The sequence below is a fragment of the Colossoma macropomum genome, unplaced genomic scaffold (assembly GCF_904425465.1).
Source record: "Colossoma macropomum unplaced genomic scaffold, Colossoma_macropomum, whole genome shotgun sequence".
Lineage (NCBI taxonomy): Eukaryota > Metazoa > Chordata > Actinopteri > Characiformes > Serrasalmidae > Colossoma > Colossoma macropomum.
The window spans coordinates 10,100,344-10,122,105 of NW_023494795.1; the positions used below are offsets into that span (position 1 = coordinate 10,100,344).

The 21,762-nt window shown below is 41.2% G+C and overlaps 2 protein-coding genes across 6 annotated transcripts in view; one reads left to right on the forward strand and one right to left on the reverse strand.

Annotated features, from left to right (window-relative positions):
- fzd3a (frizzled class receptor 3a) overlaps window positions 1–7,394 on the forward strand; it is a 19,475-nt gene extending 12,081 nt beyond the window's left edge. For 2 of the 3 annotated variants that reach the window (XM_036581385.1, XM_036581386.1), the window contains exons 5-7: window positions 4,156–4,304; window positions 5,163–5,411; window positions 6,347–7,394. In XM_036581385.1, coding sequence (XP_036437278.1) covers window positions 4,156–4,304; window positions 5,163–5,411; window positions 6,347–6,599 — 651 coding nt within the window. In that variant the 3' untranslated portion in view covers window positions 6,600–7,394. The remainder of the gene's footprint in view (window positions 1–4,155; window positions 4,305–5,162; window positions 5,412–6,346) is intronic. The other variant, XM_036581387.1, reaches the window with a different exon arrangement.
- A 1,880-nt stretch (window positions 7,395–9,274) lies between these two features.
- Window positions 9,275–21,762, reverse strand: part of cdc42bpab (CDC42 binding protein kinase alpha (DMPK-like) b) — a 125,489-nt gene continuing 113,001 nt past the window's right edge. For 2 of the 3 annotated variants that reach the window (XM_036581384.1, XM_036581383.1), the window contains exons 33-39: window positions 21,155–21,252; window positions 19,522–19,606; window positions 19,258–19,381; window positions 16,268–16,385; window positions 15,947–16,064; window positions 15,119–15,276; window positions 9,275–9,942 (exon numbers count right to left, since the gene is read on the reverse strand). In XM_036581384.1, the coding sequence (XP_036437277.1) occupies window positions 9,811–9,942; window positions 15,119–15,276; window positions 15,947–16,064; window positions 16,268–16,385; window positions 19,258–19,381; window positions 19,522–19,606; window positions 21,155–21,252 (833 nt within the window). In that variant the 3' untranslated portion in view covers window positions 9,275–9,810. Of the gene's footprint in view, window positions 9,943–12,648; window positions 12,718–15,118; window positions 15,277–15,946; window positions 16,065–16,267; window positions 16,386–19,257; window positions 19,382–19,521; window positions 19,607–21,154; window positions 21,253–21,762 lie in introns of all 3 variants that reach the window. The other variant, XM_036581382.1, reaches the window with a different exon arrangement.

A 21,762-nucleotide genomic window follows, 5' to 3' on the forward strand; every position in this document is an offset into this window, starting at 1 on the left:
GCACACAGAGGAAGTAGACCTCTGCATTTAACCCATCCGTGCAGTGAAACGCCCACATACATGCACACTAGTGAACACCCTCACTAGGGGGCAGTGAGCACACTTGCCCGGAGCGGTGGGCAGCCTTATCTTTCATTGTATGCAGCAACTAAAGTACAAGCGTAAAGCATTCAAAACCAGCCGATCAGCCTTTTATGCTATTTTTAAAGTTATAATTTGAAATAATAGCAATGGACATACCAACATACAATTCTAGTTTACAGTATCTTGGATAGTGGTCATAAAATAGTGCTTGGGACTTTATCACTTCCTGGAAGAGTGAAGAATTTGACAATAACTGACTTCAGCCACAGCTCAAGCTCAAATATACATGTATTACTCCTCCCTTCCCTCTATATGTGATAAAACACCAAGTTAGAACTAATAAATTTTGTTTTTTTTCAGAACCCATGACATGTTTTAATAAAGAGTTTTCTGCTTTCTTTTATTTACATTTGTTTGCCTCAGCTCAGCTGATGAAAACGATCTCAGCTGCCGTTCTGTTACATTCTGTAGCCATATAAACATAAAATCTAACAACTGTCTAAAATAATTATGCTCAGCTTAAATAATCGCAGTCAGTTCACATAATTAAGTAATTGTGAGAGGCCTAGTAAACTGATCAGTATCATTCTACTCATTGAAGAGGCAGAGAGAACGATCTGTCCACAAACCACTGATACATGGTCTTATGCGTGGTACCAGTCTGCGGGGAAGAGGCCTCATTGAGGCTTTAAAGATGAGCAGACCTGCTGAGAAGGTCCAGTTACAAAAATTACAGTCAATTATTTAAGTCTTGTTACGACACTGACAGGATGGGTTTATCCCCACTGTTGTGCATTAAGCTGGTACCTTTGAGCCTCAAGCAAACTCTGCTCTCTTCCGTTAGCTGTAAATAATTAAACACACTCACTCTATGCATTTCTCTGCATCTCTCTCTCTCTCTCTCAGATCTCAGTGAGATGGTTCTGTTCAAGAGATGCATTTGATTGCCTCTAAAATAGCTTTGGTTTATAGTTGGTCAGAAGCCGTGCCTGATTGGAGATCATCGCTGTCCAAAGAAAAACATGCATCCCCATTTTTTCAGTTTTTACTTTTCCACATTATTCAAGCATGGCAGATGTCCTTTACATTGTGTGGACATTTCATGATGATTGGACCAACATAAAATCCATGGCATGAAATTGCTTGGAATAACATTTACATTATCTTACATTGAAAGTAACAAATGTTTTTGCCCTCTTCTGTGAAGTTACTTTTTTAGAGATACTTGTTTTTCATTGGACAGCGACGATATACAGAACTCTTGAAGATGAATGCACTGGAGAACTTTAAGATTAGATTAGATTAGATCCAACTTTATTGTCATTGTACAGAGCCAATGAAATGCAGTTCGCATCTAACCAGAAGTGCATAATACAGTATTATTTACATATAAAGTGCAGAAGGACGGTATAGTGGTAAAAAATATAGATATGCAAGTATAAATATAATATACATATATACAGAGTGAGTGGAGAGTGTACAGTGAGGTAGTATGTCCTGTGAGAGCAGCATATCGTCGCTGTCCAATGAAAAACATGCATCTCCTTTTTTGGCGATTTTTATTTTTCTGCATCATTTGAGCTCAGCAGTTCTCCTTTACATTGTGTGAAAATTTCATGATGATTGGACCAATAGAAATGCTCCAAAATTGCTTAGAATAAAAACTTTTTCTGTTAACTTACATTGAAAGTAAGGAAGGTTTTTGCCCTCTCCTGTAAAGTTACTATTTTGGAGATACTTGTTTTTCATTGGACAGTGATGATATGTAGAATATGAGTATGCAAAAATCTCACCCTTACTGCCAGCAACACCAAAACCATGATGTAACTCGATATTAGTTATTTCTCACTTGTAGTTCATTGACAACAGTTGAGAAAATCTGTTGAAAGTGCAGATTCTACATTTTCTGTCAGTACCACGCTAGGTATTTATAATTAAAGTGACTTGAATTTGAGTAAAAGTTACGGTGCATACAGACTTAATTTGTGCACAGATAAACCAACCTTTACATTTTGTTGTTTCTCAGTAACAGAAAACAGTCTGAAGCACAGACTCCAAGCCGTTGACGCAGAATGTGATTTGAATGGAAGCATAACTCGGTGCATAATTAAATATGTCATTACATTTAAATAACATGGCAAAATGACATTGACGACTTTCGACTTCTCAGGCAAACATGAATGTCTGGGATACTGTATCCATGACCTCTCTTGTGTAGCTTCCACACTGTCTGTGAAATAGACAGAACCAGAGTAGAACATGACTGGATTTACCCACAGTGCATAAACAAGAGCAGCTGTGTGCTCGACTATTTGTGTCTACAGTGCATTCCCTATAACACGACATGGAGGGTGCTGCGATTTGAGTGACAGCTATGAACAAGGAATGTTTAGACTGATTTGTCGTGCGGTGACTCAAGCCAATCTCGAGTAACGAGGGAGTGTCACTATGTTTGTGTGTTTGTGTGCGTGCCTGAGGCTGCATTAGGATTTTTTTTAATGAGTCCCTGTTTACTGCAGCGTCTTCTGATATGTAAGACAGCGAGGCTTCGTTGTGACGGAGTTGCAGAGCCCTGTGCTTGTGTACAGATGCACCGTACACATTTTTGTCTGCCTGCTTGGTCTGTATTGTAATGAATAGAATTAGTGCATTGTGAATTGTGGGGTTGTGTCCTAATTATACTGCATGTGTCCTTTGTTATGCAGCTGATGTACAAGAGCTGTTTTGAATGCAGACTAAGCAGCAGGGATGTCATTTTAGGGTGTGTGTGTGAACACAGAGAGACGTAGAGAAAGAGAGAGGGAGAGGGAGAGAGAGAGAACAGACGTCGTGTTGACTGCAGCTATGTTTATGCCTTCAGCATTGTGCTTGATGCAGTGAGCTGAGATAAAAACGCATCCTGTCCACACGATCACGCACACGCAACCCATGGCAACAGTGACATGCACAGGCATGCTCGAGCACACACACACACACACACACACACACACACATACACAGTGTCATGTGAACATCATGGCTGCATGCTGCATCCTCTCTGGGGAAAAGGTGTCTGCATGCTCTGATTACAAATCAGGTTTATTTCAGCCTTAATCACCTCTAATCCTGATACCTACTAAAATATGGTGCAAATCATAAATTTAATATGTGATTCTGTATGGTGAAGTCAGTTTGTAGGAGCCCAAGCAATTTGCAGCAAGACAAAAGAAGCAAGCAATAGGTTTTGTGGTCACAGCTCTGGGAAAGTCTGTAAAAAGAGGTTGTAGATTAACTCAGTGGCAAATATTTGGCCCAAACAAAAAACTGCTTTAGGGGCTTAAGTTAAAGAAAAATAGGCCACTTTGTTGGCCTGTCACAATTAATAAATAATCTCCTGATCGCAATTATTAGAGCTGATCACAATTATTTTCCACAGCTGTTAGCTTTAACTATCATATGTTTACATTGCAATGAACAGAATGTGGTTTGGTTGTATTTTTATTTATTAGGTAGTCTTTGTAGTATTTTCAATGAAATATAGGGTTTAAATTATTTGCACATCATTGCATTTTGTTTTTATTTACATTTTGCACAGCGCCCCAACGTTTTTGGGAATGGGGTTGTGGTTTTGAGCTAAAATGTCATGATTGTGACTGGCCTACTGCTTTGTCAGAATTGTATGCACAAAACAGCTAAGGACCACCACAAGTACCTAAATTATGGGGAAATGGGCAGGTCATGCAGTTCATCCATATGAGTCAATATCCTAAAACGCACTGAAATAATTATTTCTTAAGTAAAATATAATGCACTTCTTTCTCCTAACAGACTAGTTGTTTTTCCTGGCAGCTCTTTGAATTCAGGCCTCCTACCTCTTTACTTACAGTGGCATTCACTTCCTTACTTAACCACAGATATGGTTTTGCCTACAGAACACTGGTAGAGCTCTTCCAGTCTTACTGCCTTCTCAGTTAAGAATAACATTGTATTAAGGATTTGTGTATGAATTTGTTCATGTTTGTCATTAGCAGCAGGATCGTTTATCTGTTGTTTTGCAACTTTTAACTCCTGACTGCTGTCTTTACTGCACAGGTGGAGCAGACGAGCAGGCCGGACATCTCCCTCTTTCTCATTAAGTACCTGATGATGCTGGTGGTGGGCATACCCTCTGTCTTCTGGGTGGGCAGTAAGAAGACCTGCTTTGAGTGGGCCAGTTTCTTCCACGGCCACCGGAGAAAAGAGTGAGTCTCTTGAAACTGACCACAAGCAGTTTATAATAGAAATTCACAATACGTGGTTGATTTTCTGGACACTACAATGCCAGCTGGGGCTGGTTTACGTTATGCACATGTTAACTGGTCCCCACTAGCAGTAAGTAATTATTGGCAATGTTAGTATTTTTAGATGAAGTATCTGTTTAAGCTACTCATGGACTACATTACCCATGTAAATGGAGGTTTTGATGACCAGGTAAGTTGTCGGTGATAAATGCTAATCAGGCTAGATAATCAGATTGAATGATAATGGATAATCAGATAGTTGCCCCAAGTTATTGTGCCCAACAGTCTATCAGACAGATGAAGAGACATTTGTCTTTAAATTTTTATGCAGACAGCCATTATTACTGGGTGGAGTGTTACTTATTATGTCATTTAGACTATGAAAAATTTTCATTTGGCCTAGAAAATTATTATACTTACCTCTTTCTAGAGCTATTTTTATGATAATCCCTCTCATCCAGAAAGCTGACCAAATACACTATATACTGATATACTAATGTCCATCCCAGCAAATCATTCCACAGCGTGTTTCACCCCTGTAATCCTGAAATTTATATGAGTGAGAGTGTTTGTAGCATTAGTGAAAAGGCCTCCCTCTCTGCGCTCTCACACCCCTGGTTCCCCCTGTATCAGTGCATTAATCCCCTCTCCCACCCCCTGCTCCACCCTCTCCTCAATCCCCCCCTTCTCCTCCTCCCTCGGCCCTGCCGTCTTCCCCTTCTCTGTTCCCTCGCTTCTGCGTCTGTCCCTGCCCTTCTCGCCTCCCCACGACCTCCCGCCATCACCCTCTTTCACGCTCTCCACCACGCCCGTCCCCAGCAGCACGGTGCACGAGAGCAGGCAGGTGCTGCAGGAGCCCGACTTCACCCAGCTGCTGCTGCGCGAGCCCGGGGCGCCGGTGGTCCGAAAATCGCGGGGCACTTCCACACAGGGGACATCCACACACGCCTCCTCCACACACCTGGCCATGCTGGATGAGCCGGCCAGCGGCAGCACCAGCCGTGCAGGCAGTGTGCGCAGCAAAGCCAGCAGCTTCCATGGGAGCCTGCACCGCTCACGGGACGGCAGGTGAGAGACAGGACTTCTTTTTGGAGAGCGTATTAGGAGTGCACCATCAGAATCAGCCAAGATTTGAATTCAAACAAGCAGTTGACAGGTTTATGATTTTGATTTTGGCCAATCTGTGTAGCAATTTTATGACATAAATAATGTGAGCCAGATAATTTTAATGAAAAAAAAAAAAAGATAAAAGAAGGCAAAAAGAAGCATTTTCAGTAGTGGTGAATACTGGCACACTGTGATGTATCTGCATTGTAATTTTATAGATAACAGTATGTCAGTGTGGACAACAGAATGGGCAGTGAGCTCTAGAGTGGCGCAGCCATCTAAATGTTGGCTCTGTCATTAGGTCGCGAGTTCGATCCCTGGTGATGCTACAGGCATCCGTAGCTGGGAGTCCAAGAGAGCACAATTGGCCTCGCTCTCTGGGTGGGTAGGAAGCCCCCCTCTCTGCCCCCTCTCCCCCCATTACCCAAAGGTGATGCTAGTCAGCGCAGGCGTCTTTTAGCTGACATAACAGATCTGGCGGTTGGCGCTTTCCTCTGAGCGAGTTCAGCTGTCCAGTGACGTTGTGTGAGTGGCAGTTCGAAAAGATGCGGTGGTGCTTCACAGGTCCCGGAGGAAGCCTGTGCTGGCCTTCGCCCTCCTAGTGCTGGTGGTATTGTGTGACTGGGGGAGTCCTAACTAGTGGGGGGAATTGGAAACAACTACACTGGGGAGAAAATTGGGGAAAAATCCAAACAAAAAATTCAGGCCTAAAGAGATTGTAGTAACTACTGTTTCTTGCTACACAGTGTACTTTTGTCCTGTCTGATCAGCAACATAGTCTAAGTGGGAAATTGTATAAATTGTATAATTAATATTACTATCTAAAATAGAAAAGCATTCACGTCTGCAGAAACGTGCCGTAATCCTTTCTCACTGCACTGTTTTTCCTGATGTAGGTACACAGCCTGTAGTATCCGTGGTGCTGAAGAGCGACTTCCCCACGGGAGCACGCAGCGACTCCACGAGCAGCTTCACCACAGCAGCACCAACCGCCTGGACAGCCAATCACGGCACGGCAGCTCACAGCGCCTGGACAGCCAGTCACATCACAGCAGCGTCCGGGACCTGAGCAGCACACCGCAGGCAGTCCAGAGCGGCCCTGGTAACGGCATCCACCGCGTCATGGAGGAGGACGGAGCCACCGCTTGAGCTTTAAGAGTCACTGTAAGGGATGTAAACGGAGGACGTGCAGAAGAGAAAACGGGAGGAAAAATGCATATCAGGTTAAATCTTCTAGCACATGGACCTTAAAAACAGCAGAGGAGGATGGGATGGGTGCATTTGGACAAAATGGATTTTGATGGTGGACTATAATGAGACCAAGACTGAGCTTAATCTTGGTAGAACTGTATATTGCACTCCAATCCTGTGACTTCCATATTTCCAAAGCCCATTTGGGATGCAGAAACTTAGCGAGGCCCATCTGACCAAAGGGCTCCAGTATCAACAGGGTAAAACTGTAAGGGCTTTAGATACATTATCTTGATGTGTTGAAGCACTTGCTGCTTTATGCTCAGGCCCAACGTTCGTGTAAATTTTCTGTTTTTTTTAATGAACCTCTCTAACTGTGACGCTGAACAGGTCTTGTTCCATTGTTATTGCACTTTTAGTAGACTTTTCTCAATTTAAGTACAACAGGAGTAACAATGGTTGATAACTACCTGTTTTTGTTGGTGAAAAGCATTTGGCACGCGTGTTACAGATCACAGTAACAGCTCGAAAGTTGGAGGTTTGTATCTGCTGTTTTAGATGTAGGATAGATTTTTTAAAAAAGGTTTATTTCCCACTTTAGAAATACTGAATAGGAAAACTGAAACTGATCTTCAAGCTGAATTCTTCTCATTGACAGTCTTAGCACTAACAAAGTAGTTCTTTCGGTTGTGTCCATTTTTGTAAACTGTGAAGTTTTGTAACAAAGACCTTTTTTGTACAGCTATCCGGAAACAGGTTTCGAGTCTTTCCTTGACAAAACGCATTAATGTAGAACAGAACACCAGCACGTGTCATCTCCCTCCGTTTATTGAGTTACATCAGAGTCAGGTTATGTAATACGTTCTCCACATTTGCTTAGTGGTCAGTTCAATCCATTAATTTGCTCCACCTTCTGTCTTAAATATCTCTGTGCAAAAAAAAAACAAAGACAAAGATCGCCTGTAGTGAGCTCTCTGCAAGAAAACATACCCCCACCTCTAAAAACGTGAAAAAAACGTAATACAACCATGGAATGAAACCAAGAAATTAATACATCTATGACATGCAAAACTGTACAAATTATTACAAAGCATATTCTAAAAAAAGTGATATATGACAGCACATCAAAGGTAACGTAGATCCACTGAAACGCAGAAGCATTTTATAATGGACTGGCTTCTCTGGCTGACTGTTTAAACGGCCCCCGTGTTCCCCGTGTGCATCACTAAACATCACTGCATTTGGGTAACAGCTGCCCGGTATGTTCTTTCACATGTTAGCTTCAGCTGCAGATGGAATGACATTGAGAATCCTGAGTTGAAAGCCAGTTGATGAGCCTCTGGAAGTGATCGGTTTTGTTGAAAGATTCCATCTTCAGTCATAAAAACAGAAGACTGGAGATTTTACAGCAGTCTGTATGCGTTGGTTTCTACAGATAAAGTGAAGATTGCACTGGAGCACAAATCCCAAGAACTTCGTTCAGGCCTCAGAGATTGTTAACATGGAAAGGAGAAGACAGGCATACATGACTAACAACATTCTGGCAAGTACAAACCATAAACCAACCAGAGCTACAAAGAAAGTTTGTGTCCAAATCTTAAGACCTTCGTAGAGTGCAAATCTAAACATTATTCAGTGGGGAATTTAATGAAGGGTTCCACCCATGGTCCCATAATTACCCCTCTCCAGGGAGCTAAACATATAATACAATATCAAAACCATCGGAAACGGTCGTCGGAGGCTTTATTTTTAAACACCAAGGCAAAGATTTTAAGGACAACAAAGTTGTGCAGGGAGATGAAAGAGCATCCTCGGCCAGCTTACACTTTATATCTGTCATAATGAAGTATAACAGTGACGTTCACAATCAGTAAAGTGGTATGAATGTGCAATTAAATAGGATCAAAAATACTGTTTCCCCACACAAAGACGTTTTCTGAGAAGCTACATTGTTCCATATCTTTGGGAATAAAACTTAACAGACTGACAAAACTGCATCAGACATTTTTCTCACACACTCTTCTTTCTTGTGGGGGGCAAAATACAGATGTATTTGCGTGTCGTAATCTCATTTCAGGTAATACATATTGCTATCTCTTACAATAGAGAAAATAACATCAGAGCAAAGAGACGCTTCGGTTTTTTTTTTGTGTTGCAGGTTAAACATTTAGCAACGTGACTCTCACAAAAATCTTCAATGGTAAAACAAAGTTTTCAAGAGTCAAATTAAAAAAAAAATGGTCAAAATACAACAAAGCAAATAAAATTTAAAATAACCTTGGCATGGGTGCATCAAAACAATTTTAAATAAAAAAAAAAGCTTCCTCTGTTTTTTCCTCTACAGTATTTCCTTATTATATATTATACTATACTTTTAGCCTATGTACATCTTTGCGATGGAACTCTGTGGTTTCACAGGTCAGTGGCGCTTTGTGGAAGATTTTGATTGTGTTGTCAAACTCAAAATGTGGAGATAAACTGAAACAGAAAGCTATTAGAGATGCTAGAGAGTCTACAGAAGGAAGTAATGCAAGTAATGAGGTGATGACGAGAGCGTATCACGAAGAAAGCTGGAGCCAACTAGAAGTCTCTGCACCAATTATTTTCTATAGCGAAGAAAATATACGCTGCCGTATTTTGGTCTTTTTTTTTGTTTGTTTGTTTGTTCCCCCACAAATGCAGCTGTCGTTATGGTCCACAGTTGAAGAAGAAAATGAGGGAAATGATACTGTTTTTTTAATAGCTAGAAATAAATAAGTTCACCCCCCGAAAACCCCAGTCTATATACAAATGCCAGTCTAGATAAAATCCCCCTTTGCAGCAGTGACCGTTGCCTGGATTGGGAGGGCTGAAGTCCAGCCAGTGACGCTATGAAGCTTAAATTTTTCACCAGTCAGCTTCACGCCACATGTAGAGGGTCCTATTCATTCCAACTTATGCCCTGGCCACACACACACACACACACACACACACACAGACACACGCAGACGCCACCCCCACTGACAGTCCAGCATCCTCTCCCGCATCTTTTCCTCAACTGAGAACCTCTTGCAGAATGAAGTGGGAGGGGCCTGTAGCACCAGGTGCAGTTCCATGGGCAGGGATGGGGGGAGGAGCCTGTGGCAGGCTGGGCCAGGGCATGTTGTGATTGGTCTCAAGCTGCTGTCTATCATGTGTCCCAGGCCATACGGTCTGTACTCTCCAGCGAGAGAGACTTGGTCTTGTGTGGGGAGGCGGGGCTCGGCGGGCTGCTGAAGGTGGAGCTGTTGGAGGCAGTGGAGTGACGCGGTGAGTCCGAATCCTGCAACACCAAACAGAAACACCAACGTTAGAACCTTAAAGAGAACCGCAGTGTTAACGGAGAGGAATACATGCTGCTTTCAGTTGCACAATGTCTTGCATTCTTTTATACTGCAGGCTTTTCACTCAGTCATCAACTTTAAGACTTGTTATCCAGTAACTCAGAAACTATGATGCTAATCAATACTTGAGTACTTGTACTAAAGAGTTATTATAGAATATATGTACTTTACACAAGTATTATTAAAATGAAATACTTGGACTTTTACTCAATTACATGTCCACTAGAAAAAAAACGTGCATTTTAATCATTTTGACCTTCGAAGTACTAGAAACAAATCTCAAAAAATGGGATACTTTCATATTAATCAGTTGAGTTGCAAAGAAAATGAAGAAAACATTTATTTTTACTTTTATATTTTATATCTAAATCTCAATACTTTTGACACTTAACCCTTGTGTGGTGTTGATGTGTTTGTTACTCAGTGGTCTGGTGGACCCACAACATTATTGTTTTTACAGCCATAACAATTTATGTAAAAATACCAGATGTTTAAAATATCACAAGTGGCCAGTGTAGGGTTCTCCTTTAGCAGCTGTAGCCAGTCAGCAGCCTGTCCATGTTGTCCACCCTCACATACAGACACACACATATACAAACAAACACACACACAGACACACACACACACTGAAGGCCATGTAGGAGGAGAACACAGAGTCACAGCACCTCCACACTTTTACTCCCCGTGGGTTCACCCAACACCACATGTGTAATATAAATGTGTGGGGGGTGAACAGAGTGAAGACACTGAAAATGGGTTATTTTATATGCTCTTCACAGAAAATGAGCAAAGACCAAGAAATCTGAGGCTGAAATTATAATAAATCACATCATTTTTTCTCTTGGTAAACACTGAAAATGGGTCCCACAGACCTGAACACCACACAAGGGTTAATCAAGTAGTTTTTTATGTTCTGGCTTTTACTTCAGTACAGTTTTACAGTACCCATACTTTCACTCAAGTTCAGTTTCTCTGTACTTTTTTCACTTCTGATACTAATATGTATCAAATTGTATTATAAGTTATGCATGTAGTCATGAGTGACGTGGGCCACATAGAACTGCCTGCATTTTCAGGTGTTAAAGGAGATCTGCTTATTAGTATGATGGAGATATTTTTCAAAGCCTGCTACAATCTGAGACCTGAAATCAGCATATAGACAACGCAGTGCTGCATCTACAGTAAAAAGAAACAAGTGTTTACTATATAAGTATAAGAAGTAAACTATAAACAATACAGCTACATTTTACACACCTACAAACGAGTGAATGGGGTGGTGAAGCCTCTACCTGCGCATGCAGAGGTCTTACAAATATTTGAGCTCAGGGTTCATATGCATGAAAGCAAGGCAGAATGCTGATCCAGAATTCCCTTTAATATCCAGGTGGAAAGGATTATGTGGACGTTGGATCAATGCTCTCACTCTGAAACACCTCATACATAAAGACCCAGAGCTAAATCTTTTGTAACACTGATACTTCACTGCTTTGATCTTCACTCTCGTAAGCCTCGTAAACACAGCAGACCTACTAATATAACCCAAAATTACAGTGCTCGGAGAAATATCTGCTCATACTGTTTCGGGCAACATCAAGTTCAGAATGCAGAGCATATCATCAAAAGTAAATACTGTTTATTAAACAGCCATAAATAGTATTCTGTAAAAGAGTTACAAAAACGGCTCCTATTTAAGAGCGATTTTTCTTAAACAAAAAATATTCTAATGTAATGAACAAATTTGACACTGCTATTTCACATAAATTTACATTATATATAATCATTGAAAGTACATTTCAGACATTAAGAATAATTACTTTATTAATCTAATATCTGCTATGCCATGTTTACAATGCATGAGTTTAGTGAGGTATCACTCATTGGTGTTTTTGGGAATAGGGCACTTTGCAACAATAGCAAGGACGAATAACCTTTATTAAAAACATGTCGCTGTTGTTGGAAAAAACCTTGTATCTCCAAAATGGTAACTTTACAGGAGAAGGAAAAAACCTACTTTACTTTTAATGTAAGTCAATGGAACCAGACTTTTTCCCAAGTCATTTTGGGCCATTTCTTTTGGTCCATTCATCATAAAATTTACATACAATGTAAAGGGTAACAGGTATTTTCAAATTATGTCAAAAACTGAAAAACATCAAAAAGGAGATACGAGATCTTCAGAATCAGTGTTTTTGAGGATGACCACTTTGTGAATGCCAAAAGGAAGATGAATTGTTCTTGAAGTGCTGAAGTTGCTCCTGATGCCTCATAAAATAGTGAGCTTTAAAATACATGCAGAAGCCATGGATGCGTTCAGTTACTGTGAGAACAGACTTAACTACTCCAGACCTTCCTTACTGTGTGGTTCTGTCTTGTTGCGTTTGATGCACAGGTATGGAGGCGCATGCTGACAGAACCTTGCCATTCCAAAATGGAAATTTACAAAGTTGTGCAAGCTGGAGATCCTCGATCCTACTAGTGTCAGGTGCTTCAGGGGACTATAGACAGAGGCTGAGGGCTTTGGAACGGCTCAAACCAGAGCAAAATAATGGCAGTGCTGGTGGGGGAAGCTCTCTGCGGATGCGTCCGATTGTACAGGTGACAGAGAAAATGCGTGTGTGCTTTGGCTGCAAGTGTGAAAACTTTACCTTCATTTTACTAAGCAGGGTCCTTAACGCCCGTTTCAGATCGGGCGTCTTCTCCGAGGGCGACACGGCCTGCCACAGGGGAGGAAAGGCACACTGAGAGCCAGAGACTGGCTTCCACATTGGGGAATGCTCAGAAAGGGTTGGAAGGAGGTACTAGGTGTTGTGGTATGGGGATGTAGGGTGTAGCACGGATAAGCGTGGGTGATCTGAGATGAGGCCCAGCGGAAGCTATTTTATTGGCCTGAGAGGGATGGGGCGGGATGGAAGCCACACTGAGAGGATTTCCAGTCCTGGTCCTGGAGTACCCCTTGCCCTGCACATTCCTGGCTGTAAAACACCAGGTCCAAAAAAATCCCTATTTACCCCAGCACTATGTAGGTTTGGGGATTTGGATACTTGTCTTGTAGAAGAATAAACTGCTCGTATCGATACGTTCCCCAGCAGGACTGGACAACCGGTTTTGCTATTTTGAAATGTCCTTTATGTTCAGCAAATGAATGGAGCATCAGGCGTGTAGTCTGGGGCAGTGAACGTCAGTTTCACAAAGCCTTAGTGTGAGCGTGTCGAGGAACGTTGGCAGAAGCCAAGGCTTTAAAAGTCTACAGTAGAGCGGCGTATTTTACTAACCACAATAGCGGACACTTAAAGGGACCTGAAACAATAGGAAGATATTTCTCGGTTCTCAGTGTTGCCTCTACAAACGAATATACTGTCCACTCAGAAGAAAAACACATTACGTAAAGCAAGTTCCTCTCACCATTCGACATTACGTTAGATCTTGTTAGCTTTAATGTTAATGTTAGCTCATAGTCCTGTAGTTGTGCGTCATTCTGTAGTCCGTGTTTTGTCCATATTAGAAACTCTGTGTCTAAGCTTGATTTCTCGATGGCCAGAATGAATGGGGTTTTCGAAAAATCGCCGCCGTCACTCCCTGTGTTACATAAACATGTTCAGAGCCTGATACGTTTTGTCCTGTGTACATTTTTCTCCCGAATACCACTGGATCCTCTGAATTACGAGGTCGTTAATGAGTCAGAATATGAATATTGCTACATGGAAGCTTAAGTTACTGCGCATAAATTTGATGTCACTAAGATACACGAAAGTACAGGCTGTGGCGGTGCTCTGATGAGCTGTGCTACCTTATCGAAATGTCCTATTGTAGAGCAGATTTACAGGTATACAAATAAATAAAACCTCTATGTAGGTGTGTATTTTGATAGCCTAAAATTCCTCGTCAAAAAGTACTACCAGTGTTAAAACTACGAGGCTGAATTTAGCTTCTTCTTTTCCGGCTGCTTGTTAGAATTTTCCCGTTCCACCTTAAATGCCGCAGCAGTTCAGAATGTAACTGCTGCACTATTTAAGGTGGAATGGGAGAAGTTGAACAAGAAGCTGGTAAATGTCCTGAGAAAATGTCCTCAGAAAATGATAGCATTAAAATAATAATTAGAATATTTTAATAGCCTGAATCAGCTTATCAGGGGCTGAGCAGTAACGTTAGGCTGAATCTGTACTGAATTAGCCTGAGTGCAGGTCAGTTTGTAGAGTCTTTCAAATCAAGCTTTGAACAAAACGGAAAGATCTGTATGGTTCACTGAATATATATATATATATAAAACCCAAAACTAACCTGACAGAGCTGACATTTAGGCTTTACAAGTGCATGTACACACTCAGTAATGCTACCAATTTTATTTAATGTTACTAATTAATATTTAATTGATGTTTCTGTCTTTCATAGAGCAATCATTTCTAAATTTAAATTTTAAATATAAAAAAAATAAATGTGCAGGACAAGGGTACTTCTGAACCAGGGTTAGGAATCACTGAGCAAACAGACAGGCAGGCATGGCTGTTGCTGCATGGCTAGGCTGGGTGAAGCTTCTGCAGCTGAAGAAACACTCCTGGGCCTCGTATGAATGCCATGCAGGCCTCACTGCCAGAACAGGGGTCTCGCGAGCTGGCTTGTGCGCTAGGAAATGGTATTTAGGGATTGGGATGCGAGCAGTTCAGTCTGAAGACTGTTGGAGAGCTTTTTGACAGCTACTTGGTTTGCTAAGACAGAGTTGTGTAACATCATATAGACGTGTTAACCCTGTAAGCTGCAGGTCTGTTATTCAGTAACTACTATATATTATGTAGATATGAGAATGAAGAATCAAACCGTGGGGCCAAATACATCTTTGCAGTTTAGGGGGTTAAAGCAGTCTGTCTTACTATTAAAACAACAATTGTACTTTATCACAGTCACTTTTTTAAATGGAGCTACACTGGTAGTATTCAACCTGCAATAAGTATCCCATTTTCATTTTTTTAATTAGAGAAGCTTGTGCCATTCAATCTAATTGGATGGTAAGCACTTCCACTTTTTCCCTGCTGATGCAATGCTAAGCAGGCATGGCTAACCATGGCTTTCTGGAATGGCGAGCATGAAAATCGGACTTTTCTCAATCTGAGGTGGACTCACCTCTCTGTCGAACTGGGACAGCGGCGCATCTCCAATATCCATACCCCCACCTGAGGACAGTGAGCTTTCAGACGGAGAAGTCATGGTCTGGCGCTTGGAGCTGTAGCTACCGCTCGACAGCTCCCTCCTCAGAGCGCTGCCGTTCTGCGAAGAGGAACCTGAGAGAGACAGTGAAGCCCTTTTTACATGTACACTCTTACACGAATAAGCTCGGCATGAAATTCTGGTAAGATTGACGTGGTAGTACGCCGTATACCTGCACGGGAGGGGGGGTGGGGGGGGTGGGGGTTCCCCCAGTGGTACTAAATCTTAACCATTCCAATCATAGACTTCAGTACATCTGCATATTCAGCAGACCCTCTTATCCAAAACATCTTTCCTGTATCCCCTCCTGAATGGGGAACTGAACCTTGCTCTTCTGTGCGCAAAGCACTGGTGTTATTCACAATAGCAGCGGTTCCCAACCGGGTCCTCAGGGTGCCCAGGCGGTCCACTTTTTTTGCTCCAACCCAACTCACAACACAAGGATGAAGGAAAAATGTGGACAGGGTTGGGAACCACTGCACTGTACTATCTGGTCACTTTACATGTCATAAAAAATTTGAGGTTTCCAATTTTTTTTTGAATCTCCAAATAATCCCTGCAAATATCTAAGAAATATTCCATATATCAGCCAGCCTAGATGAGCAATAACTGAAAACAGTAAATTCATCTTTTTTACTGCAAAACTCAAAGTAAACAAAATATACAGGTAGTCTTTTAGTGCCTCAGTCACTGGGTTGAATAGGTGTAGGAAGTGGTCTGTGTGTGTTGGAGTGCAGTACTCACGTATGCCCAGACCACTGCTGGCGCTCATGGACCGGCCCGGTTCGGCCCGGGTTTTAGCCATGGACGGGATACTGACTGAGCCACTGAAACCAGGCCGATTCTCCTGAGCGCGCACATTCTACAGATCAGACGCAGAGACACACAGAAAGACAGACAGAAGAGACAAACAAGAACAGACATACAACACATGTGAGCAGGACTGATGAAAGAGCTTGTGTGAAATCTGATGAATGTCCACCACTGATACAACATGTCCACACTGCCTGTACTGAAAGGCTGTTATGAATGTAGAAGCAGTACTGTGAGTGCTGATGTGCTCACCATGGGCAGATCCTTTAGGATCTGGATGCCATCCCCAGGTCCCATGTGAGCCACATGATTAAAATTGGTTGGGTTTGAGATCAGCTTGTTCCTCTTCTCAGGGTCCCTCAGCATCTCTCTGAAGTCACACGTAAGACATCACACATTAGTGGAACACTTCACCAAAAAAAAAGTCAAGGCAAGATTATTTATAAATCACCTTTCCTACTGCTGTCATTCAACATGCTTTACAAATGAAAAAAATACAGAATTACTGACCAGGGTATATCTGGTTTTTCTGAATTTACATGACCAAATCATAAGGCAAATTATTCAGTAACTGCAAAAAAAAAAAAATAAGTTCAGCTTCTTTTATTGTAAGGGTTTAAAATGACATCACCCATCTATTTGACTGGAAAGAAGACAGTTACAGCTCTCATACGACCCCCACCTTCTGAATGTAGCTTATGAAATATGAAAGTTATGAAGAATATGACGAAATGTGTTTTGGAACCTGGTGGTCTCCAGGAGTTGAGGAGGTTAAAAAATGTAAACGCGAATAGAGAAACATAATTGAAAACAACATTAAAACATTAGTAAAACATGATTAACACAATAAATTTAAAATAGGAAATCATTAAAAATCAAATAAGAAATGAAATTAGGATAGTTAAATAATCAAACATAAAATTAAAAGTTAGATTAGGATAAAAAAAGCGCCGTTACAAAGGAAAAGGGGCTAGAAATGCTAAGGAATGCTAATCCTGCTAAAAATGACTCATAGCAATTCCGGATTACTCAGCATGATTGAATTCCATTTATTAATAGCTAACCTTGTACATCCACCTTGCTCAGTTTCTAACCACAGGATTTTTTGGGGTGGACCGCTCTTAACCTAGCAGTGACACTGACGTGTGTAAAAACTCCAGCAACACTGCTTTGTCTGATTTGTATTACGCCACAGACTGTCATGCAGCTACCTTGTCAGTGTCACTCTTCAGAATGGTCCACCACCCAAACAATACATGATCAAAAGCAGTCCTGTGGTCAGCAACTGACCAATGATGAATGGGGAACAGTCCATTGATATATTGAACCTATTAGGTTCAACGCTCTGCTCTACAGAAACTTACAGAGTCAGAATTGTTCACAGTGGTGGTGATGGGAACCGGACATCTGGAACCTTTTAACGGCCCAAAAAGCTACAAAGCTCCCAGAAAACTACTGCATGAAATGGTTATGAATATGCTGCCTGATATCTGAGACACTGTTTATTTATTCATGCATGTATGAATAAATGAATGAATGAATGTATGAATGTATGAATGTATGTATGTATGTATGTATGTATGTATTTAATTATTTATTTATTTATTAACAGATTTTTGAAACCATTTATGATGGAGAGGGACAGGTGGGGCACTGCAAAATAGTCCCCAAAGAAAACTTATTTTTTTTAGAGTTACAACTATTTTACCATCATCAACATTACATATAGAGCTCAGAAGACACATGTAGGTTGTCTTTTCGGGTAGTAAATTAAATGGCTATTTCTGCAATGCAGACATTGTGATTCCTGGTTCTTATTATCACTACTGTAAAGAAATATGAGTCAGTAAGTTTCTCTACAATCAACCATTTCATATCAAACCACTCTGAATGACTTTTACATCTCAGGGCCTGAATTACGCAGATTTTTATTTTAATTGTGGAATTCCTCTTTATAAAGATGCTTTCAGGCTTTGACTTGTGTGTGAATATAGTTACTACTAGTATCAGTGGTGTTTAACCCTTTTGTTGCCATATGAAGGCTAAAGCAGAGAGCTAATAGCAGGTTTTACAGTGATCTGGCTGTGTGTTTGAGCTGTATTTCTGGTTTGTGTGATGGTAGAGCTGGTGTCTCTCACTCTGGCTAGTGAGGTCAGGTTCCTCTGAGTGTTCTGGCGTGTAAATCATGTCGCTATTTTAACCCTTTGTTTATAATATGAAGGCTAAAAGCAGAGATGTAGTATAACAGTAGTGAGTGGGGTTTGGGTGATTTTGGAGCTGGACTGCTGGCTGATGGATGGTCACAGATGGATGAAATCACTCTGGATGGTGAAGCAGAGTCTGATGAGTGACCTGATGTGTGAATCATGTTGCTGTTTTAACCCTTTGTTGGAATATGAGGGCTAAAAGCAGAACAGTAATTTCAGGATTTTGGGTGATTTTCCAAGCCAAATTACTCACTGATGCTAACGTCACAGCTCGATGATGTCATGATGGCTAGTTAACACCGGGTCTGCTGAAAGGTTTGATATGTGTATCATGTCTGTAGCTTAAACCGTTCTGAAGTTATGAAGGCTAAAAGTGACTGTTTTGCCCGCAATTGCAGGCTTTGAGTTCTTTGGGTTTGTCTCATTCTGCGTGAAATGAATAGTGTTTTACATTTTGCTATGTGACGTAATCAGTCTATGCGTCTGTAGGTTGCCAGGTATTCAACACTAGGATCCAGATGCTTTCATAAGACAATTTATTTTCATTTTCTACTCACTGCAATTAAAGTATTAAACCTTTTTCAGCAGCTGCGTTAAAAAAAAGAAGAAAGCCACATTTTTCGGTTAATATAGTGACTCTACATATTTATAATGCCCTCACTTTTCTATTAAAACTGTTAAATGCAGTTTCACTACAGCACCTGCTTGCAGACTGTTCTGTGCAGTTTCACTACCTTTTCTCGAGCTTTGCGCTAAGATTGGGGGAGCACTGGTTGGCACCTACGCTGAATCAAAGTCTGTGTGAAATGGATAGTGTTGTTTTTACACTGTGCTATGTAATGCATACTTATACTACAAATGATGAAAACAATTGGGTTAGGCCCTGAGAGAATGTGAAGCAGAGATCGTCACAAATGACAGTCTGCTCTGCAGTAAGCCCCATGACATGTGTAAAGCTTTCGGAGTAAATGAGACAGATGTTGAGTGTGTGCTGAGTTTGTGAGTGCCTGTGTGAGTGTGTGAGAGTGTGTGCACCTCCTTTGTTGCAGTCTCTCCTCCTCAGGTATGCGGAAAGAGAAGCGTCTCTTGTTGTTCATGCTGCGCACCATCTGCTTCCGGCTGTTATCCGACACCTCCGGCACCACCAGCTCATCTCCCTCTGAGACACACACCCAGAGATTACAGACCAGACACACACCTCAGACACACACACCTCAGACACACACCTCAGACACTCAACACTCCAAATCAAAACAGTCCACGAAGATTAATCCAAGGTTCAGCTGGTGTTGCTCATACCTGCAGTCTTGTTTCTGAAGTAGATCAGCCTCACTGTTTCTAAGCCCAGCAGATTTAGAGAGCCGTCTGTGTTCAGCGGCCGAACCTGTGCCAGGACACAACCCATCATTTCTCACGTACACTTTCAACCACACAGAACTTTGGAATCAACTATCATATGCGTTTATTAAGGCTTATTGATTTATTCTATATTTATTTATTGATTTTAAAGAAAGCTTTAAGTCATTGTTACAGCTACAGTCATATGCAAAAATCTGAATACTTCCAGTCAAATTATGTTTTGTTCATAAAAACAGCACACCCTCTACAGCAGAGGTCAATAAAAGGCAGTCCGCGGTCCGAGTCCGGACCCAGACGCTGTCCTGTACGTACCTGGACCTTTAACCGATAAACTGAGGAGAATTATTTAATTTCGACGTGGTGGTCCTATTTTAATCTGCATAATTTTTCTAGCATTTACAGTACGGCTTTAGCGGCCCGGGAGACTCACAGACCAATTGTATGCGGTGTAAATATCACGTGACGCTACTCAGCCAATCAGATCTGTGCATTACATTGAGCACTGAGACTCGAGTGAGTGAGGGGAGGGACGAGGCGAGACACAGCAGTCGGAGAAGAAAGTGAGCCAGATTATTTTATATGGCTCTAAAAAGAGAAAACTGACAATAAAGATTATTGAAATATGACTGAATTGTACTTTATTTGATTTGATATTCAGTTGTCGACTACATAAGATACTGATTTAACTACTAGGCTACTTCAGTAAACAGTATATGGCACTGAATCATAATGCAAGTCAGACATTGTGATGTTCCGGACTTTTGCTTGAGGAAATTTTCTTTGACTGGGCCTTATTGAAATTTAATTAAAGACCTCTGATCAACAGAGAACATAGTTGAATATGGCATTTTTTTGCATAATTTAGAGCAAAATTTCTATTTACATGCTCAGCTTAACATGTTTAAAAAAAGAAAACGCAATATAATGTGTCAAAACTTTTGCAAAGACCACATTTTATGTTTAGTTTGTTTCCCAATATGTTCTCTGTGTATTAAAATACAGTGTGTTCTTTGTAGAGCAGGGGTGTCAAACTAAACCACTAAAGGGGCCAAATCTCAACAAATCTGTGGGCCAGAGAAAAAAACGTTTTTTTTTTATTTTTAATTAACGTTGTGCTGTGACCTGAACTGGCCATTGTTTATTCAGAATACGCAAAATCTTGAGCAGTAAAATATATGAATGGTGACATGACTGGTGTAGAACTGTGTAGAATTGAAGTGTAACTGCTGTCCCATAGATTGTTGTTGGGGTAGGAGAGTCAGAGCACACATTACGTTGCGGGACTGTAGTGCAGCGCATTGTGAAACAGGCTAATATTAATAGAAAACTGAAAGACGTCTGTGGGCCAGATAGGATTGTGTCACGGGCCTGATCTGGCCCACGGACCTTGTGTTTGACACATGGGCTGTAGAGGATGTGTTGACTTATTTACATTTCAACAAAACTGCCCTGAAGTTACGCAGTTTCTGGTGTGACCCCTGAAGGCAGTGTAATGTTCAATAAAGTACTAGAACAGAACTAGAACTACAGCATTTTCAGTACAACTTTGTCATCAAAATACAGTTTGTCTAACCTTTTTGAGAGGGATGGTCTGAATCCATTCCATTGTGTTCACATCAAACACGTCCACTGCGTTCTCACTGTACACCGACAGGTAGGGGGCGCTGTAGCCTGCAGCATGTTCAGTTGATACAACAAATGAGCAACTTTCAGCCACACATTCACCTGACTCACTTGTTTTTTTTAAGTTTCAGTCAGATAAAGCTGTAAATGCGTCCTACAAGATCTTAAGCAGAAAAGTAAACACCTACAAAACCTGTTCACAAGCAGAGCCACATATAGCAAATGTACCCACAAATCACTCCATCACCAACCTGACCATAACTATGATCAAGTCTGCCTCTGTTGTTTCTTTTCTTTCAATGGTGTTAAGAAGGAACTGCATACTAAGTCTGAAACTTATTGATTTCAGACACCAGGTGACTATTTCCAAAAGCAGGATTTCTCAGGAAGGTGGATAATTTGAGCCAAAAGCGAGGATATATTCCTGGTCATATTAAGCACAATTCATCCCTCTTATTTGAGTAACAGCGCGAAAAATGGTGATAAACAGCTTTTCCCCCTTTTTTTTAGTGTTTCGACCTGTATATACACTGGAGCTGGTGAGGGAGAAACAGTGAA